Source organism: Mobula birostris, chromosome 4 (assembly GCF_030028105.1).
Source record: "Mobula birostris isolate sMobBir1 chromosome 4, sMobBir1.hap1, whole genome shotgun sequence".
Classification (NCBI taxonomy): domain Eukaryota; kingdom Metazoa; phylum Chordata; class Chondrichthyes; order Myliobatiformes; family Myliobatidae; genus Mobula; species Mobula birostris.
This window is the reverse complement of record NC_092373.1, coordinates 162,936,916-162,952,269: the sequence shown is the minus strand read 5'-3', so window position 1 is coordinate 162,952,269 and position 15,354 is coordinate 162,936,916. Positions and strand designations below refer to the sequence as shown.

The following is a 15,354-nucleotide window of genomic DNA, read 5'->3' as shown; positions in this document are numbered from 1 at the left end:
TGAATACATGACTATACTCATTTACTCCTACCACGGCCACACCCCCCCTGACAACTTACCGTAATGCATAATAAAAATGCACAACACAAAATACAATGCAGTTAGACAGAAAATAGATTGATGGCTCCGACATCCCAGCCGCTAATTATTACGATGTAATAATTACAACTACAATACTACAAAAATGGGCGACACTAAATCTTCAAGTGTAAACATCTTAACGTTTATGTAAATGTCCACCTTCTTCTTTCTTCTTCAAGACAAGTCATGTAACAGTCATCTGGCCAGAGGTTATTATCACTAAGCCCAGTATAGAGTGATCTGTCAAGTCAGTAAGACAAGTCAAAGTCATGAAGTCAAACAACCAAACTGAGTGAAGCTTCTAGGGCTTGTAGCTCCTCAAACCTCTGCCTTCTGTAAAAGACAGATCTTGTTCATGGGTCAGTCCAGACAGCTGGTCTTCGTCTTCAATGCACACCTGCTGCACAAATCCTCTTCTGTCTGGAAAGACTTGAATGACTCTTCCCATTGATCCATGAGCTGCGAGGTGCTGTGACATCAACTATAAGCACAATGTCTCCTGGGAGGAAATTAATGTTATACTTGACTATTTCTGACGTTCCCGTAATTGGGGTAAGTACTCCTTCTGCGCTTCCTCTCAAAAGGTCCAAAGTAGTCCACTTCTACATGTATAAACATAGGTTCATCTGGAGGGAACCTGTGCTGAGGTAGATCTGTAGTGTGCTGGCACCCTGGAGCTATGTGCAGTTATCGACAAACAACACACTTAGACAGGATTCTTCTTTTAGCATTACTACTGCTGTGAATCAAGTATTTTTGGCGCAACATGGACAACGTGTCCCACGTTGTATATGCCTCAGAAGGATGACTGAGATATGGAGATTCTTTGCCAGTATAACAGGATGTTTAGATTATTCGATCATTAATGCCCTACTAAGCCATCCACCAAATCTCAAGACACCATCTTCAAGTACTGGATTGAGTTTGAAAATAATGGCTTTTTCTTTTCACACTTTCTCTTCTTCGCAAACTTGAGAAATCATCTGGAAATCTTTCTTTGGAAAAACCCATTGATCTCTATTTTAGTCTTTCTGAGCTCCTCCATGATAAACAATATTGGCCAATCTGACCTTTGTCCCTTTCCATCTCTCCTTCTCCAAAAAAAAAATCCTTGTTGTTCTTCATCCAAGTCAGACTGAGCAAGAGCCATGCTCAATTGCTTCCTCTTCTGTATAAGAAACAAGAGCAGGTTCTTAAATCTTGAGGATACAGGCCAACGTCTTCCTCAAACAGACCCAAGACAAGTAATGAATTATACATGTTACTGCATCCACCTTTTTAGTCTGCACAGCATTCATTGTAATACTCCTCTTGAATTCCAGATCATCTAGCAGGTGTTCTTCAGAACAATCCGGATTTTCAAGCTAAGCCCTTCCTTCTTCAGGAATGTTTCCACCTTCAAACCTCTAGAGGCCACATCTGGCTTCTAGAGATGTGACTAACTTACTTGAAATGTTTACATATCTTCACTGAGATGTCTGTGAGACCTTAAGAATTTCTGAAACTCTGCCAAAGAGTTCAAAAGCTGGGAGTTTAAGTCTTGCTATACTTCAGTACAGAAATGCAATTAGTCCAATATACTGAGTTATGAAACTGCATGCACAGCTTTTTCCTCCACGATGTGTCCAGTAGGAGGAGGAAAAGATGGTGCGACGCAGCGCGCACGTCCGCTCCGAAATGATATTGTATCTGTAAGTAGGTACCGTGCACAATCCTGATTTGATGGAGACAGACGTGAGAAGCACGGAGGAACATCTGGAGAAACTTCTGAAATGCCTGCTTCGCTGCCGTTGCTACTGTGCGATCGAGAATCTCCGGAGGGGAAGGCCCCAAATCCATGGCTTTGCCTATTGCCTGTTGCCAGGGCCGAGGTCGAAGCGCTTGGCAGAGATGGTGCTCGGTGTCAGAGGGCTGGTTGGAGGCTCGAAGTTTTCGGACGGACTCAAGAGTCGGCTGTGGTCGGGTGCTTCCAGGGTACTGCATCGGCAAGTTTGCGGCGCTGGAAGTTCATGGCAGGAAGAGAGTTTCTCTTCCTTTTACCGTCTGCGTGAGATGATGGAGCTTTTGAGAGACTTTGAGACTTTTTTTTACCGTGCCCATGGTCTGTTCTTTATCAAATTACGGCATTGCTTTGCACTGTTGTAACTATATGTTATAATTATGTGGTCTTTGTCAGTTTTTTTTAGTCTTGGTTTGTCTTGTGTTTCTGTGATATCATTCTGGGGGAAAATTGTATCATTTCTTAATGCATGCATTACTAAATGACAATAAAAGAGGACTGCGTGTCCTCATAATCTAATCTAATATGGTTTGCCATTTTAGCAACAGTGAGCTCCATATGAGGCATGGAAACTGACCTCAATGGGGCTACCCTAGATTTTCCCACAATAAAAGCATTGTGCACCTGAGAAGGTGTGTTGTGCAACAACAGGTAGGTTACTGCTCCATAGCCAACTTTGCTTGCATCTGTAAAGTGGTGTAACTGCGTAGCAGTAACTTCTCCAAAATCCAGGGGCTTCAAACATCTAACAATGTTGAAATCTTCCAGCCAGTTTGTCCACACATGAGCAAATGATATTGGTATAGTGTCATGCCAGCCAAGCTCTTTCTTACATAGATCTGTAAGGTCTTCTTAGCAGTTAGTACCATTGGACTCAAGATTCCTAAAAGGCTGATAGATGGAACTAACTATGGAGAATATTCCCCCTTCTGGTGAGTGGTCTACCTTGGATTGTGATCTTAAGCTTGAAATTACCAGACTGGATGCACCATTGCACGCACACTCAGTGCTCTCTCACCAAAGGTCTATCTTGATCCAACTCCAAATTCTTCATGATATGGAATATAATAGACTTTCCCATCGCTGAGTTCCAGTTCCTGTACTGTCACTCTTTTGGCATAATCTTTGCAGATGACACCCTTCATGAAAGCTGTGTAGTCACTATGAAATGACAAATCCCTCTTAAACATCTACCTTAGATCTAGAGTACGCTGTTCTGCAATCATCCTGTTAGTTGGCATGTTAACCTCTTTTTCTCAAAGGTAAACTTTGGCAGTCCACCGGTTTTGCAGAGTTTGCGACCAGCTCCGTGAATTTGTGGTAGTCTCTTGACAAACCAGGTTGTTCATCCTGACTGCATTCAAGGGTCTTCCTTAAAATGTTGCTGCCAAAGCTCATCCAAGTTCAAAGCTGAGATCCTGTTAACTGTCAGCTCTGGCTCTGCATCGTCTCTCCGATCACTGTTGTCTGCTTTCAGTGGTCCATTCACCGTCGAACCCAACATTGTTCTGATCACGTAAGGTCCATTATTAACACTGCAAGTCACTTGCAAAGGTGCTAATACTTTAGGCACATTTATCCTTATCAGCAGCTTAATTTCCAAATCAGTCTCTAGCAAATGGACTTGTTTCAGGTGAGACCATCCCTGGAGATCCCTCTGTCGTGGAACGTTCCCTTTGTGGACAGGCATACGTTTCTGTGTATAGATGTTACGTAGTTCACAATAGTTTTCACGATCTAAGTCAGCCAGTTCCAATCCTGAAACAATGTAGCTACTCATGATCTTCTCTTGACCCATGGTGTGTAAGAGAATGTGTGTCTTTTTTCCTGCGAGGTTGAGCTTGTTCATGAGGCCTACCGTGCAGAAACTGTTGTATTCCCTTGATATAGGAAAGCATAAGTAACCATTGTCTTGTTGCTCTTCTTAGACGTCATTTGTACTGGAACAGTGGGAAGTTTACAATCCTGATCGCCAACCCCTGTGAGGCCATTGGATACCAGGGCACTATCCTAATTACCCTGTGGCTGGTTCTTTCACAGTTTGTTTTGATTCTGCCCCCTTGTTGTTAGAGCAAGTATGAAGTATGCTGGGATGATTAAAACTGCAATCTTTGCTGATGTGTCCTTTACACTAACAGCCAAAGCAGACACCATTTTCCTTTAGCAAGGCAGTCTTCTCGCTATGAGCCCTCTTCTCCAGCTAAGGGCACAAATCTACTGTGTGTTCACCCTTGTAGAACAAATCAACCCTTCCATTAGTTCTAGGTTCAGTTTTAGCTTTACTGCTCACAGTGGTCACAGTAGTGGCAACCCTGCTTCCTGTAACTTTAGAAGAAAATTGTGACTTAGTTTTGTTCACACCTTTGCTTATTGACTGTGATGGAGCATCCTGTATATTCCCAAACACTGGATCTGTAGCAATCTTTACTTGCCTTTCAATAAAATCAACAATGTCAACGAAAGTAGTCTTATAGTTTTGTCTTTCTTGCAGTCACAGACCACAGTTCTCCATTTATCCCTGAGCTTATAGGGTGGTTTCTTTACTACAATTGTCATACTGACAGGTATGTCCAGCTCACACATGTACTATACTTCAATGCTATTGCAACAACTTCTAAGATAAAGACTAGTCTTGAAGAACTTTCTCGTCTTCAGATTTGATAGGTACCCAGGAAAGAGCTTTTTGCATGTAGGCAGATGCAATTTTACAAAAATATTCCTGTAGTTAATCCCTAGCCTTAACATCCAAGGGTCCACATATTGGCAACTTTTGACAAGTTCTATATGGCTGTCATTCTTGCTTTCAATATTATTCTCAAAGGCCCTCATGAATGCATAATTCTGCAGTGCATCACCATTGTAAATTTGAATCTCTTCTTTTAGGCAAATATGAAAGGTGTTGTTGTGCTAATAATGTTGATATTTTATTTTGCTTCCTCATAATATCGGTTATATTGTTTTGACCTCTACTGTCTGAACCAAGAGTGGTTCCATGCTAATAAATGCAAGTGAATGTCCACATGAGCACTTTGAGCTGTTGGATGCAGCATAGGTTCAGAATGCCTCGATAGTGCAGGCTGAGAGTAAACACCTTGAACTACCTCTTGAGGGTTGATATTCTTTGTGCCTTTTCAATGTAGAAACTCACACCACAGGACTATTTTGCTGGAGCACTTCTAACATTGCACTTAAATCCTTTAGCGCCTTAACTTTGGCTACCTGTGTGGCAATTTCTTCCTGCAAATTTAGCTTCACACTTCCTTTTCTGGAGCTGTTCCACTTGCTCCTCCAGCACGTTTGTCCTTCAATAATTGTTGATGTACCTTTAATGCAGCTAAATCGGCCTCTGTTTTAAATCGTGTCCAGGAGATAGTTGACAAAAGATTTTCTTCTTGCAACTGAGCTTTGAGTGTTGGCATTTGCCACACTGCTGCTCAGTTTCACATCATCTTTTGAATCCTCTATTATATGTGTAGTTAAAACATACCTTGGAATTTGAGAAACATTGCCTGTTGGAAAGTAAGGCATATATTCACTTATTACAGCAACATGATCTTCAATGTAAAATGCTTGGGTCAGCCATTATTTCACACTTCTGGATGCATGGCTATAGCTATCAATGCTTAAGAAACCTTCATTCTATTTTTCTTGTTCGCCCTTGGAAAGTAATCAGTATTTGATGTTGCTTAGCAACAGTTTCACAGAGATTAGTCAAATTATCCAAATGCGATTGCACTTGTAGCACATTTTCATTATTTTTCATAAGTTTCATAAATGATGGTATTAAAACTTTAATTTTGTTCATATTTGTTTTATAATCTTTGAAGATTTGCAATTCTATTTGATTTAGCTTTGGCAGCAAGTTTAATTCCTCTTATGTCAGCCCTGACTTCAGGGTCACTGACATCAGTTCCATGCTTTGATTCAGTCATATTACTTTCACAAAGCACACTGGTAATACACCTTTCAATAAACATAGGCAACAAACAAACTGCCCCGACATCCACAATGCTTGAACCAGCCCAAGCTCAGCAACCAGGACAATATTTCAGCACTTCAGTAAAACAAGGTGACGACCTCTCTGGCAAATACCACATGATCGAGCAGTGGTCTCCAATGGACAGACAGTGATGACCGTTCAGAACTGTTCAAGTCACAAATGCACAGCATGAATCAACAAAAGGTCATAAATAATCCTACGGCAAGCTGCTCCTGTTGCCAGCTTCTTGGTGTTGCAATTCCAATTTTGCCAGCAGGTCTGAGGCAATCCTTTGCTGTAAGCTGGTGTTCCTTTGGTATAACTACTTTTTGTTGCCAAAATGTAACAGCTATTTGAAAACCAAACTAAAACCACCGAGAGACTGAGTGAGGGAATTAACACTAGGTGACGCACTTCCAAATAACTGAGTTCCAAGTTAAAGAAGGTGCACTCAATCCTTTATTACAAAAAAAAGCAAAGATGAGGGACAAAGACAATCCAAATTAGCGATTAATAACTAAAGTAGCGATAGTGAGATTAGCAGTCGACAAAACATATCCATTCCCCACTCTGACTAAACAAAAGCAAAGGGTGAATATGTGACTATACTCATTTGTTTCAGCCACACCCAAACCCCTGTGACAAATTACCGTAACCCATAATAAAAATGCACAACATCAAATACAATAAAGACAAAGTAGATAGATGGCTCCTACATAAACTAAAATATCAAATTATGTCTAGCAATGAATTATGAGATAAAGCAGTTCCACGCTACTCAGTGGAAAAGAGAAATAGGAAGAGATTTAGCCCCTGAGTCTAATTGCTGTTCATTTAGATCAGGGGTTCCCATCCTGGGGTCCATGGGGTTAATGGTAGGGTCCATGGTATAAAAAAAAGGTTGGGAACCCCTGACTTAGGTTATAGTTGATCTGTCCCATCTCTTATCAACCTGTTTTGGTCCATAACCTTGTGCTTTAAAAAATAATGACAGAAGGAGGTGGCATTTGACCCTTCAGGTTTGCTGGCTCTCAACATAGCAATCAATTCCCCTTCTTATTTTTGACAGACCTATAACTTATTCTTCCTCATATGCCCATCAAATTTCCTTTTGGTTCTTTTACTACTTACTTCTCTAAGGGGTACTTATACAGTTTCTATTTAACTATCAGATCATCTTTGAGTTGTGGAAGGAAACCTGGAGAATGTGCAAATTCTACACTCATCAGAATTGAACCTGAGTACCTGGTGAAGAGTTTCTGATTTGTATAACTTTAATTTGTTTGCTTGATTCTAATTTACGTCACATTGATAGGAAGCTATGTGGAAAGGCTAGGTACTTTGCTGATGGAGGAAGTAACCATTTTTTGTTCCTGAACACCTCAGGATGTGGTATAGAATGCTATTTGCATGATGGCTTGTTTATCTGAGTATCTTGCTTCCAATGCAGTGCTTGTTGTGTAAGGTGAAATTTTGAGAAATCAGAGTTGTGATTTAGAAAAAGCTAAGATGTTATCCAAAAGCTGTACCCAATGGCCTAACTATGTTACCACTTCAACTACTAGGGAATTGTGGGCCAAATTATCTATGTGCTTGATTTTCATGTCAATTCGATGTGGGTGTAGAGAACCCATATAACATTTCACTAGGGCGAAAGGAAGTTATGTAAAGGGAGCAGGGAAGTGAACTATTTTGGCCTTGCAAAGCTTCATGTACCTGGTTTCAGAGTGGTATTGTTGAAGGGTGGGATATTAGTTAGTCCAAGCTTTCCGTGGTAAGCTAGTTCACAGTATTTAGGTCAAATCTGTGAAGAATGAAACCCAGATTTAGAGAACTGAATTTTTTTTGGGGATGATCCTTTTAATAAGCACTGAATAGGTAAGTTATGAATTGTCATACATTTTTTAAATTTCTTTTTTTATAGAATCTATAGCACCATGGCCCAATAAGTTCATGCTGGCTCTCTGAGAGAATTCCTGTCAATCCATTACTTTGTTCTACCCTATATTTCTGTAAGTGTATTTACCCCTTCAAGTGCCTTCCCATTATATTTTTATACATTTTCCACAACCCTTACAAGCAAGCAATTTGAGATAATTACTATTTACTAAGAAATCTTCTTGACATTCCCTTCTTGTGCATTATCGAGTATCTTAAATCTTTGTCCCCTGGTCTCTGTATCGCCAGATGAAAGGAGCATCTTATGTTTGGCTCCTTTGCTAAACCGTTGTCTTTCTTGTGCTTTGCTATTTGAGCATAGTATTGAATTGAGCACCATTTCAGTACTATGATTTGCTAATGTTTGTCATATCACTGAAGTTAACAAAGGGTTAAATTTGTTGTCTTTTGGTCTCCAATGGTGATATTTTATAGATGGCAAAAACAACATTAATTTGTCTTCTTTATTTTCCCAGGCTGGTCTTCTAATTTATCAAAAATTAAGTAGTTTGGATGTTGGCAGAGGAAAGCAGCTTCATAATAAAGATGGTAAGTTGAATATGAGTGGATATATTGTCCAATTGATATTTGTTGGTAGCTGCACTTCCTGAAGCTTGCTGAGTTCTTTTACTCCTGGGAAGACTTTATGGTTTCTCCTTCAATCAGGCTTGTTTTTCAACTCCTTTGTGATTACCATTATTAATAGCTGTGTGTTGCACAGTTCAATGAATTTTGATTAGAATAGTGTAAAAAGTCTAATGCACATATAGCATTAATATTAATTTATTTTTTTTTCTGTTTATTGATAGGTTATCTTCCATGATCCTGTCTCATGAATTTATTGATGATTTATATTTACCTTTTTCATAGTTAACCGTGATGTCACACAACATTTGCTTGAGTGGTTGTGAGATCATGTGTTTAGTGTTAGATTAGGATGAACTCTGTACCTGATGTGGCTGTTATTTGATAAATAAATACACTTTCTGCAATATTTTTTCCAGGTGATAATTTCTTTCTTTTCTATCTTCCAGACCAGAAGTTGCTCCCAACTCTTTTTTTAAGGTCTAATCTGATCTCTATTGCCCGTGAGATGCAACATTTAGCACAGATGGTTCCTGATTCCCACATTAGTGGCATGCATAGGTTAGTGATGTATAGGTACTGAATAATGATATGTTAGTGTCATTTTTTTGTATAAAATTGAAACCAAAATATGCTGGACATCTGAAAGGAAAAGTAAAACCCTACGAGAACCACTCAGCAGTTCAAGCTGCATCAGTGCAGAGTAAGAAACAGGGTCATCACTTTAGGCCAAAGACCTTTTACCAGAATTTTAAAAGTGAGAAAACAAGCTGCAAATTTCAGGAATGTTCATATGTGGAGGGAAGAAAGGGAATCTTTGCGGAGAAGTAAGAGACCAAGGTTGGCCAGATCTGGTTAAGGTTACCTGTAACATTGATTTAGCTTTTTGAGTTGCTTCATAGTTCCAGCACTTTTGTTTCAGAATTTTAGTAACAGTTCTGAACTTCACAGTTAAAGCAACTTCCCTTGCTCATTACTCTTGTCTAATTCTGGCATCAAAAGTAAGGTTGTCCAGGCTGTCACATGGACAACCTTAGTCCCCATCATACCACAAGAATTGCCTTTTGCTCTCCACGTTTTCCCAACTGCAGTACCAGTGGGACATCAGAGATTGCTCTGTACTTTGCTTCATGCTTCTGCCATTTTGGACGCAGCGCTGTAGTCCGATTGCTTCACCATTCTCCGCAAAGACAGGGCAGCTCAGTCTCTTAAAGGTAGAGGTAGTGGAGTATACTTTGTTATTAACTCACCGTGGTGGACAAAGTGGCAGTTTTGTCTCAATCCTGCTCATCTGACTTGGAAAATTTCACGGTCAAACGTCGTCCACTTTTTTCTGCGGAGGGAATTTTCTGCCGTCTTCCCGGTAGTGCTGTACATTCCACTTCAGACCAACATCAGGCAGCACTAGAGGAGCTGAGCACTGTGATCAGCAGTCAAACAGCCACCCTAATGCCTTCCCTGACATTGCTGTGTACTTTAACTGGGCCAGTTTGAAGAGGTCTCTGAACTATATCTCCTGTAGAACCAGAAGAGCCAACACTCGTAACCACTGTTATAACACCTTCAAGAAGACTTGCTGTTGCATCCTATGTCCACATTTTGGGATGTCTGATTACTTGGTTGTAATTCTCCCACTATATCAGCAGAGACTAAAGACTGCAGCACCAGTGATGAGGACCAAGAAAGTATGGTCAAAGAAGGTAAAGGAACTTTGAGTTTGTGGACTGGGCAATACTCAAGGAATTCATCGTTGAATCAGAATGAATACATCACTGTTGTCACAGTCTTCATCAGGACCTGTGTGGATGAGTGTATAATTCGTAGTCTGCTGAGAGCTAGATCTGCAGCTTTCAAGACTGGTGATCTAGAACTATACAAGAACTCCAGGTATATCCTACAGAAGGCACTTTAAAAGTAAAAAAAAAAACAATTCTGATTGAAGTTAGATGCACATCAGCTCTGGAAGGGTTTGCGGGCCACTACTACCTAGAAGGTGAAACCTAGTATCATGAATGGCTGTAATGCTTCACCCCCAGATGAGCTCACCCTTTTTATGCATCTTTTGAAAGGGAGAATAAAACTATGCCTGTGGAAATCCCTGCAGAATTGGGTGACCCTGTGATCTTTGTCTCAGAGGCTAATGTTAGGACATCTCTGAGGAGGGTGAGCTCTTGCAAGGCCGTCAGGCACTGGTAGCCTACCTGGTAGGGCACTGAAAACCTGTGCCAACCAACTGGCGGGAGTGTTCAAGGACATCTTCAATCTCTCACTACTGCAGTTGGAGGTTCCCACGTGCTTCAAAAGGGTGACGATCATACCAGTGCCCAAGAAGAACAGGGTGAGCTTCTTCAATGACTATCACTGAATTGCACTCATATCTACTGTAATGAAGTGTTTTGAGAGGTTTGTCGTGGCCAGAATCAATTCGTGCCTAGCTAAGACCTGGACCTGCTGCAGTTTGCCTTTCACCACAATAAGTCTACAGGAGATGCAATCTCACTGGATCTCCACTCTGCTTTGGATCACCTGGACAATAGCAATGCCTATGTCAGGTTGCTGTTTATTGATTACACCTCAGCATTCAGCACAATCATATTCTCAGTACTAATCAACAAGCTCCAAAACCTGGTCCTCTGTACCACCTTCTGATACCAGTGTGGATCAGAAATAACATCTCCTCTTTGCAGCTGATCGATACTGTCGCACCTCAAGAATGCATGATTAGCCCACAGCTTTACTCTCTCTACACCGGTGACTGCGTGGCTAGGCATAATTCAAGCAGCATCTATATATTTGCTGATGACACAACTGTTGCTGGCAGAATTTCAGATGGTGATGCAGAGGTGTACAGATGTGAGATTTTTTTCAGTTGGTTGAATGGTGTTGCGACAAGAACCTTGCACTCAACGTCAGTAAATCCAAGGGATTAATTGTTGACTTCAGAAAGGGGAAGTCGAGGGAACAGACACTAGTTTTTGTGGAGGGATCAGCAGTGGAAAGGATGAGTAGTTTCAAGTTCCTGACATATGTGCAGTGATATTAAAGTTGATTCTGATTCTGAACGTAAGCATGTTTTCACTTTTCTAATTTTGATGAAGGGTCAGATTTGTTTCAGATACTGCTTGACCTGCTGAGTGTAGCAGTGTTTTTGCCCGACTTAATTTGCTTTTCTAATTGTGCTTGTTATTTTTCTAAGTATCAGGCTGTTGTCTTTTTTTTTTAGCAAATGGTGGTTTGGTTATCTATTACAGTGGTCCCCAACCACTGGGTCGCAAAGCATGTGCTACCGGGCCGCAAAGAAAGGATATGATTTGATGATATGAAACGATATGAGTCAGCTGCACCTTTCCTCATTCCCTGTCATGCACTGTTGGAACTTGTACATAGGGTTGCCAACTGTCCCGTATTAGCCAGGACATCCTGTATATTGGGCTAAATTGGTTTGTCCCATACGGGACCACCCTTGTCCCATATTTCCCCCGCTAAGGTAGAGTGTTCCTATGAAACTGTTCGTAAGCCGAAATGGCGTAAAGCGAAGAAGCAATTGCCATTAATTTATATGGGAAAAATTTTTGAGTGTTCCCAGACCCAAAAAATAACCTACCAAATCATACCAAATAACACATAAAACCTAAAATAACACTAACATATAGTAAAAGCAGGAATGATACGATAAATACACAGCCTATATAAAGTAGAAATAATGGATGTACAGTGTAGTTTCACTTAACAGGATCGGGAAGATTAAGCCAAAACCGATTTGTAGAAAAAAATCGGCACGTACACGCATGTGCACACAGGTGCCCGTGCAAGGCTTCATGGTCATGGTAGTGTTTCTCGGGGTAAACACAAGTGTCCCGTATTTGACTGCTACTTTTGTCCCTTATTTGGGAGTGACAAAGTTGGCAACCCTACTTGAACACCCCCCCCCCCCTCGGTCCGCCGGTCTGCAAGAATATTGTCAATATTAAACCGGTCCACGGTGCAAAAAAGGTTGGGGACCCCTGATCTAATATTTAAACTGATGTGTGGATTTTATGACAATTATGTAAAAGTATGTCAACATTTATGGAGCAAACGATATGCAACATAGTAACAATGAAAGTACAACACAGTAAATACAGTGAAAAAGCAGATTATTTGAATTCATTGATCACTTTGAGAATTCTTTTAGATATAGTTCAAGGGAAATAAAGCAGGCAAAAACTTATTTTTTAGGGGAACTGTTTTTAAAGCTGCTGCTTTGAAATCCATTACTGTCCAGTCAATAGCCTTGTTCCGTTCCCATATCAAATTGGCCATATTAACTCTAGCTACACATGAATGATCATATCATTCAGTGGGAAGCCTGTGGTCAGAATTCAGAGGTCCGATTACAGCTTGTAAGCAATGCATTTGCATTTTCCATTTTTAAGGGTATTTTGGGTTTGCGAGAAATTACTTATCTGAGGATATTCAATCCATTTAAGATTACCCAAGGAACAGTCATTTGGAATAAACTTTGTCCTCTGTTTGTTAGAAGGAAGAGGCACTTTTCTGATAAGATCATCCAATAAGGAATACGTGCATGCAGATGTACTTGTATATTGTTTAAAAGCATATAGGTTACACTTTTATTCGTATTTACTTGTTCTTTTGAGATTGGTCTACTACGTGCTTCATACTTGGATTTCTTTAGTAGAGCTACAGATATCTTGAACGTCATTTCTGAAAATGTTTCTGATTTGCGGAAGATTTTGACTGAAACAACATCTGGAATTGGTGTGCGACCAGGGAATGAAGCAGAAATTAAATTGCTTAGGGGCAATGAGGGAGAAAATAATATTTCAGAAAATAGTTTGGAAGCGGCTGAAATGACAAACCAGAGTTGTCAAGAACCAGACCCAGAGTGTCACTTGACTGATGTGCCTTTAGATCCATATAACAGCGGTGCAGACCGCATACAAAACATGAAGAACCGAACAACTGACCAAAATGATCCAGAAGACAATCAAAATAAATGTGAGGATTACCTGATGTCTTTGGACATAACAGAATATGAGATTCAGATGTTAGAACGTCAGGCACAAGAGGAAGATGCACTGAATAATATTTCTTCTTTGCCAAATAAGGTAAAATATAATATTTGAGTATCTTCTCTTACAACTTCTGTTGTTCTAATGCAATAAAATGCTATACAAAGTATTATCTAAAATCAAAATACAATAAATTATTTAAAATGTCTTAATGTAGTAAATGCTGGCATAAGCTAAGAGTACATCGTTGAGTGAAGTGATAACTGAGCAAGATGGAAAGAGCAATGTTGTCAAAAATTGACATTTGGTGAGAAGAAATTAAATGTTAAGTAGAGGATAGGTAATGGATCTGCAGGATTAAAGCACAAATTACCAATGTGCAATTCAAGCTTTTAAGTTTTATTACATTATTTGATGTTACTGCCAGTATATACAAGTATCACCATCCAATATTAATAGGGTACTTTAGTTAGGAGACTGAATTAAACTGAGTGAATTCCATGTTATGGCTTTAACATATCAGTGGGTGAAGAAGTAATACAACTAAAGTAAGATATGAGGTGTTCAAACAGCTGGAATGACAAGAAAATGCACATATGGAAAAAGCCATGTGGGGAGCACACAAGTTGGCTTTGGTGGTGAATATTAAAAATTGCAGATGCTGTAAATCTCTAACCCACGTCCATTCTACTTGCCTTATACTGTGCCCTCTCGCACCATTATAACAAAACCCACCATAAGCTTGAGGAACATCACCTCATGGTTATATTGCAGCCTTTCAGGTTCAATCAATCTCAACAATTTCTTGGTAACTAGCTTTCTTTGTTTGCAGCTAGTCTGTTTCACTGCAGGTTAATCCTCCTGTAATAGTAACTCCAATTTCACTCTATGGAAATATCGCTTGATCTCCTGGGCATTTCCTACAGCTCTACATTTCATAGCTTTCAAATGTTCCTTTGTGTTTTCTTTTGTATAGTTAGAGTCATAAAAAAATACAGTATAGAAACAGGTCCCTTGCATGCATCAACCATCAGCCCCCATTTATGGGAATGCTATATTAATCCCATTTTTTATTCTTCTTGCATTCACATCAATTCCCATTCCCTCTATGGTCATCCATTTCAAAAAACAGCCATTTATCATTTTCCATTCCTTTCAGTCTTAATTCTTGTTTCATAGCCTTGCTATGAATGATCCTATGATCTAGTAGGATTCAGTTTTGATAATATGTTCGGCAGGAACAATCCTTATCATGGACACTTAAAGGGTCTATTTTCCACTGTCAGTTAAATGGTTAATTCAGGCTTGGTGTCCTCAAAATGTTTGATGCATTCTATGAGTTTTAAGCTTCAAGTATACAAAGATAGATTGGGAAATGCTGATAGATATTTTTCTGACTTTTGCAGAAAGTCACAAGTGCACCTGTACTTCCACAGGGTCAGTAGTAAGCCCTCCCTATAGAGTATAGAATATGGAATGATTGAAAGGTTGAGCAGAGTGTAACAAATGTCATTCAAGAATATTCCAGTATTTAATATCATGTCTAATTTTCAAACTTATTTCCACATCCCTTAATGTCCAAAAATATTTCAATTCCAATGCTTATCTTGCTCAAGAACTGATCATTACCAACCTCTGGTGAAGAGAATTGAGTGAAGATATTTCTCCTTGTCCAACCTTTGTGTTAAGACTATCACCATAGGTTATGTACTTTATTTTTTTAAAAATCAAAATTCAAAGTAAATTTATTATCAAAGTTCATGTGTATCACCACAGACTACCCAGAGATTCGTTTTCCTGCAGGTATTTGCAGTTGAACAAAGAAATATAATAGATTCAGTGAAAAACTACAAAGACTGGCAAACAACCAATGTGCAAAAGGAGACAAATTCTGCAAATATAGAGGAAAAAAAACTCAGGCGTTTTATAATCTTACATCTTTCAATGACATTATCTCCTATTCTTTCAAGCTTGAA

General features: G+C 39.6%; 1 protein-coding gene across 4 annotated transcripts in view; it reads left to right on the top strand.

Moving 5' to 3' along the window:
* Positions 1-15,354, top strand: part of wrn (WRN RecQ like helicase) — a 161,537-nt gene that overhangs the window by 14,076 nt on the left and 132,107 nt on the right. For 2 of the 4 annotated variants that reach the window (XM_072256372.1, XM_072256370.1), the window contains exons 8-10: positions 8,255-8,327; positions 8,813-8,924; positions 13,042-13,474. In XM_072256372.1, coding sequence (XP_072112473.1) covers positions 8,255-8,327; positions 8,813-8,924; positions 13,042-13,474 — 618 coding nt within the window. Of the gene's footprint in view, positions 1-7,787; positions 7,853-8,254; positions 8,328-8,812; positions 8,925-13,041; positions 13,475-15,354 lie in introns of those variants that run through there. The other 2 variants (XM_072256373.1, XM_072256371.1) reach the window with 2 other exon arrangements.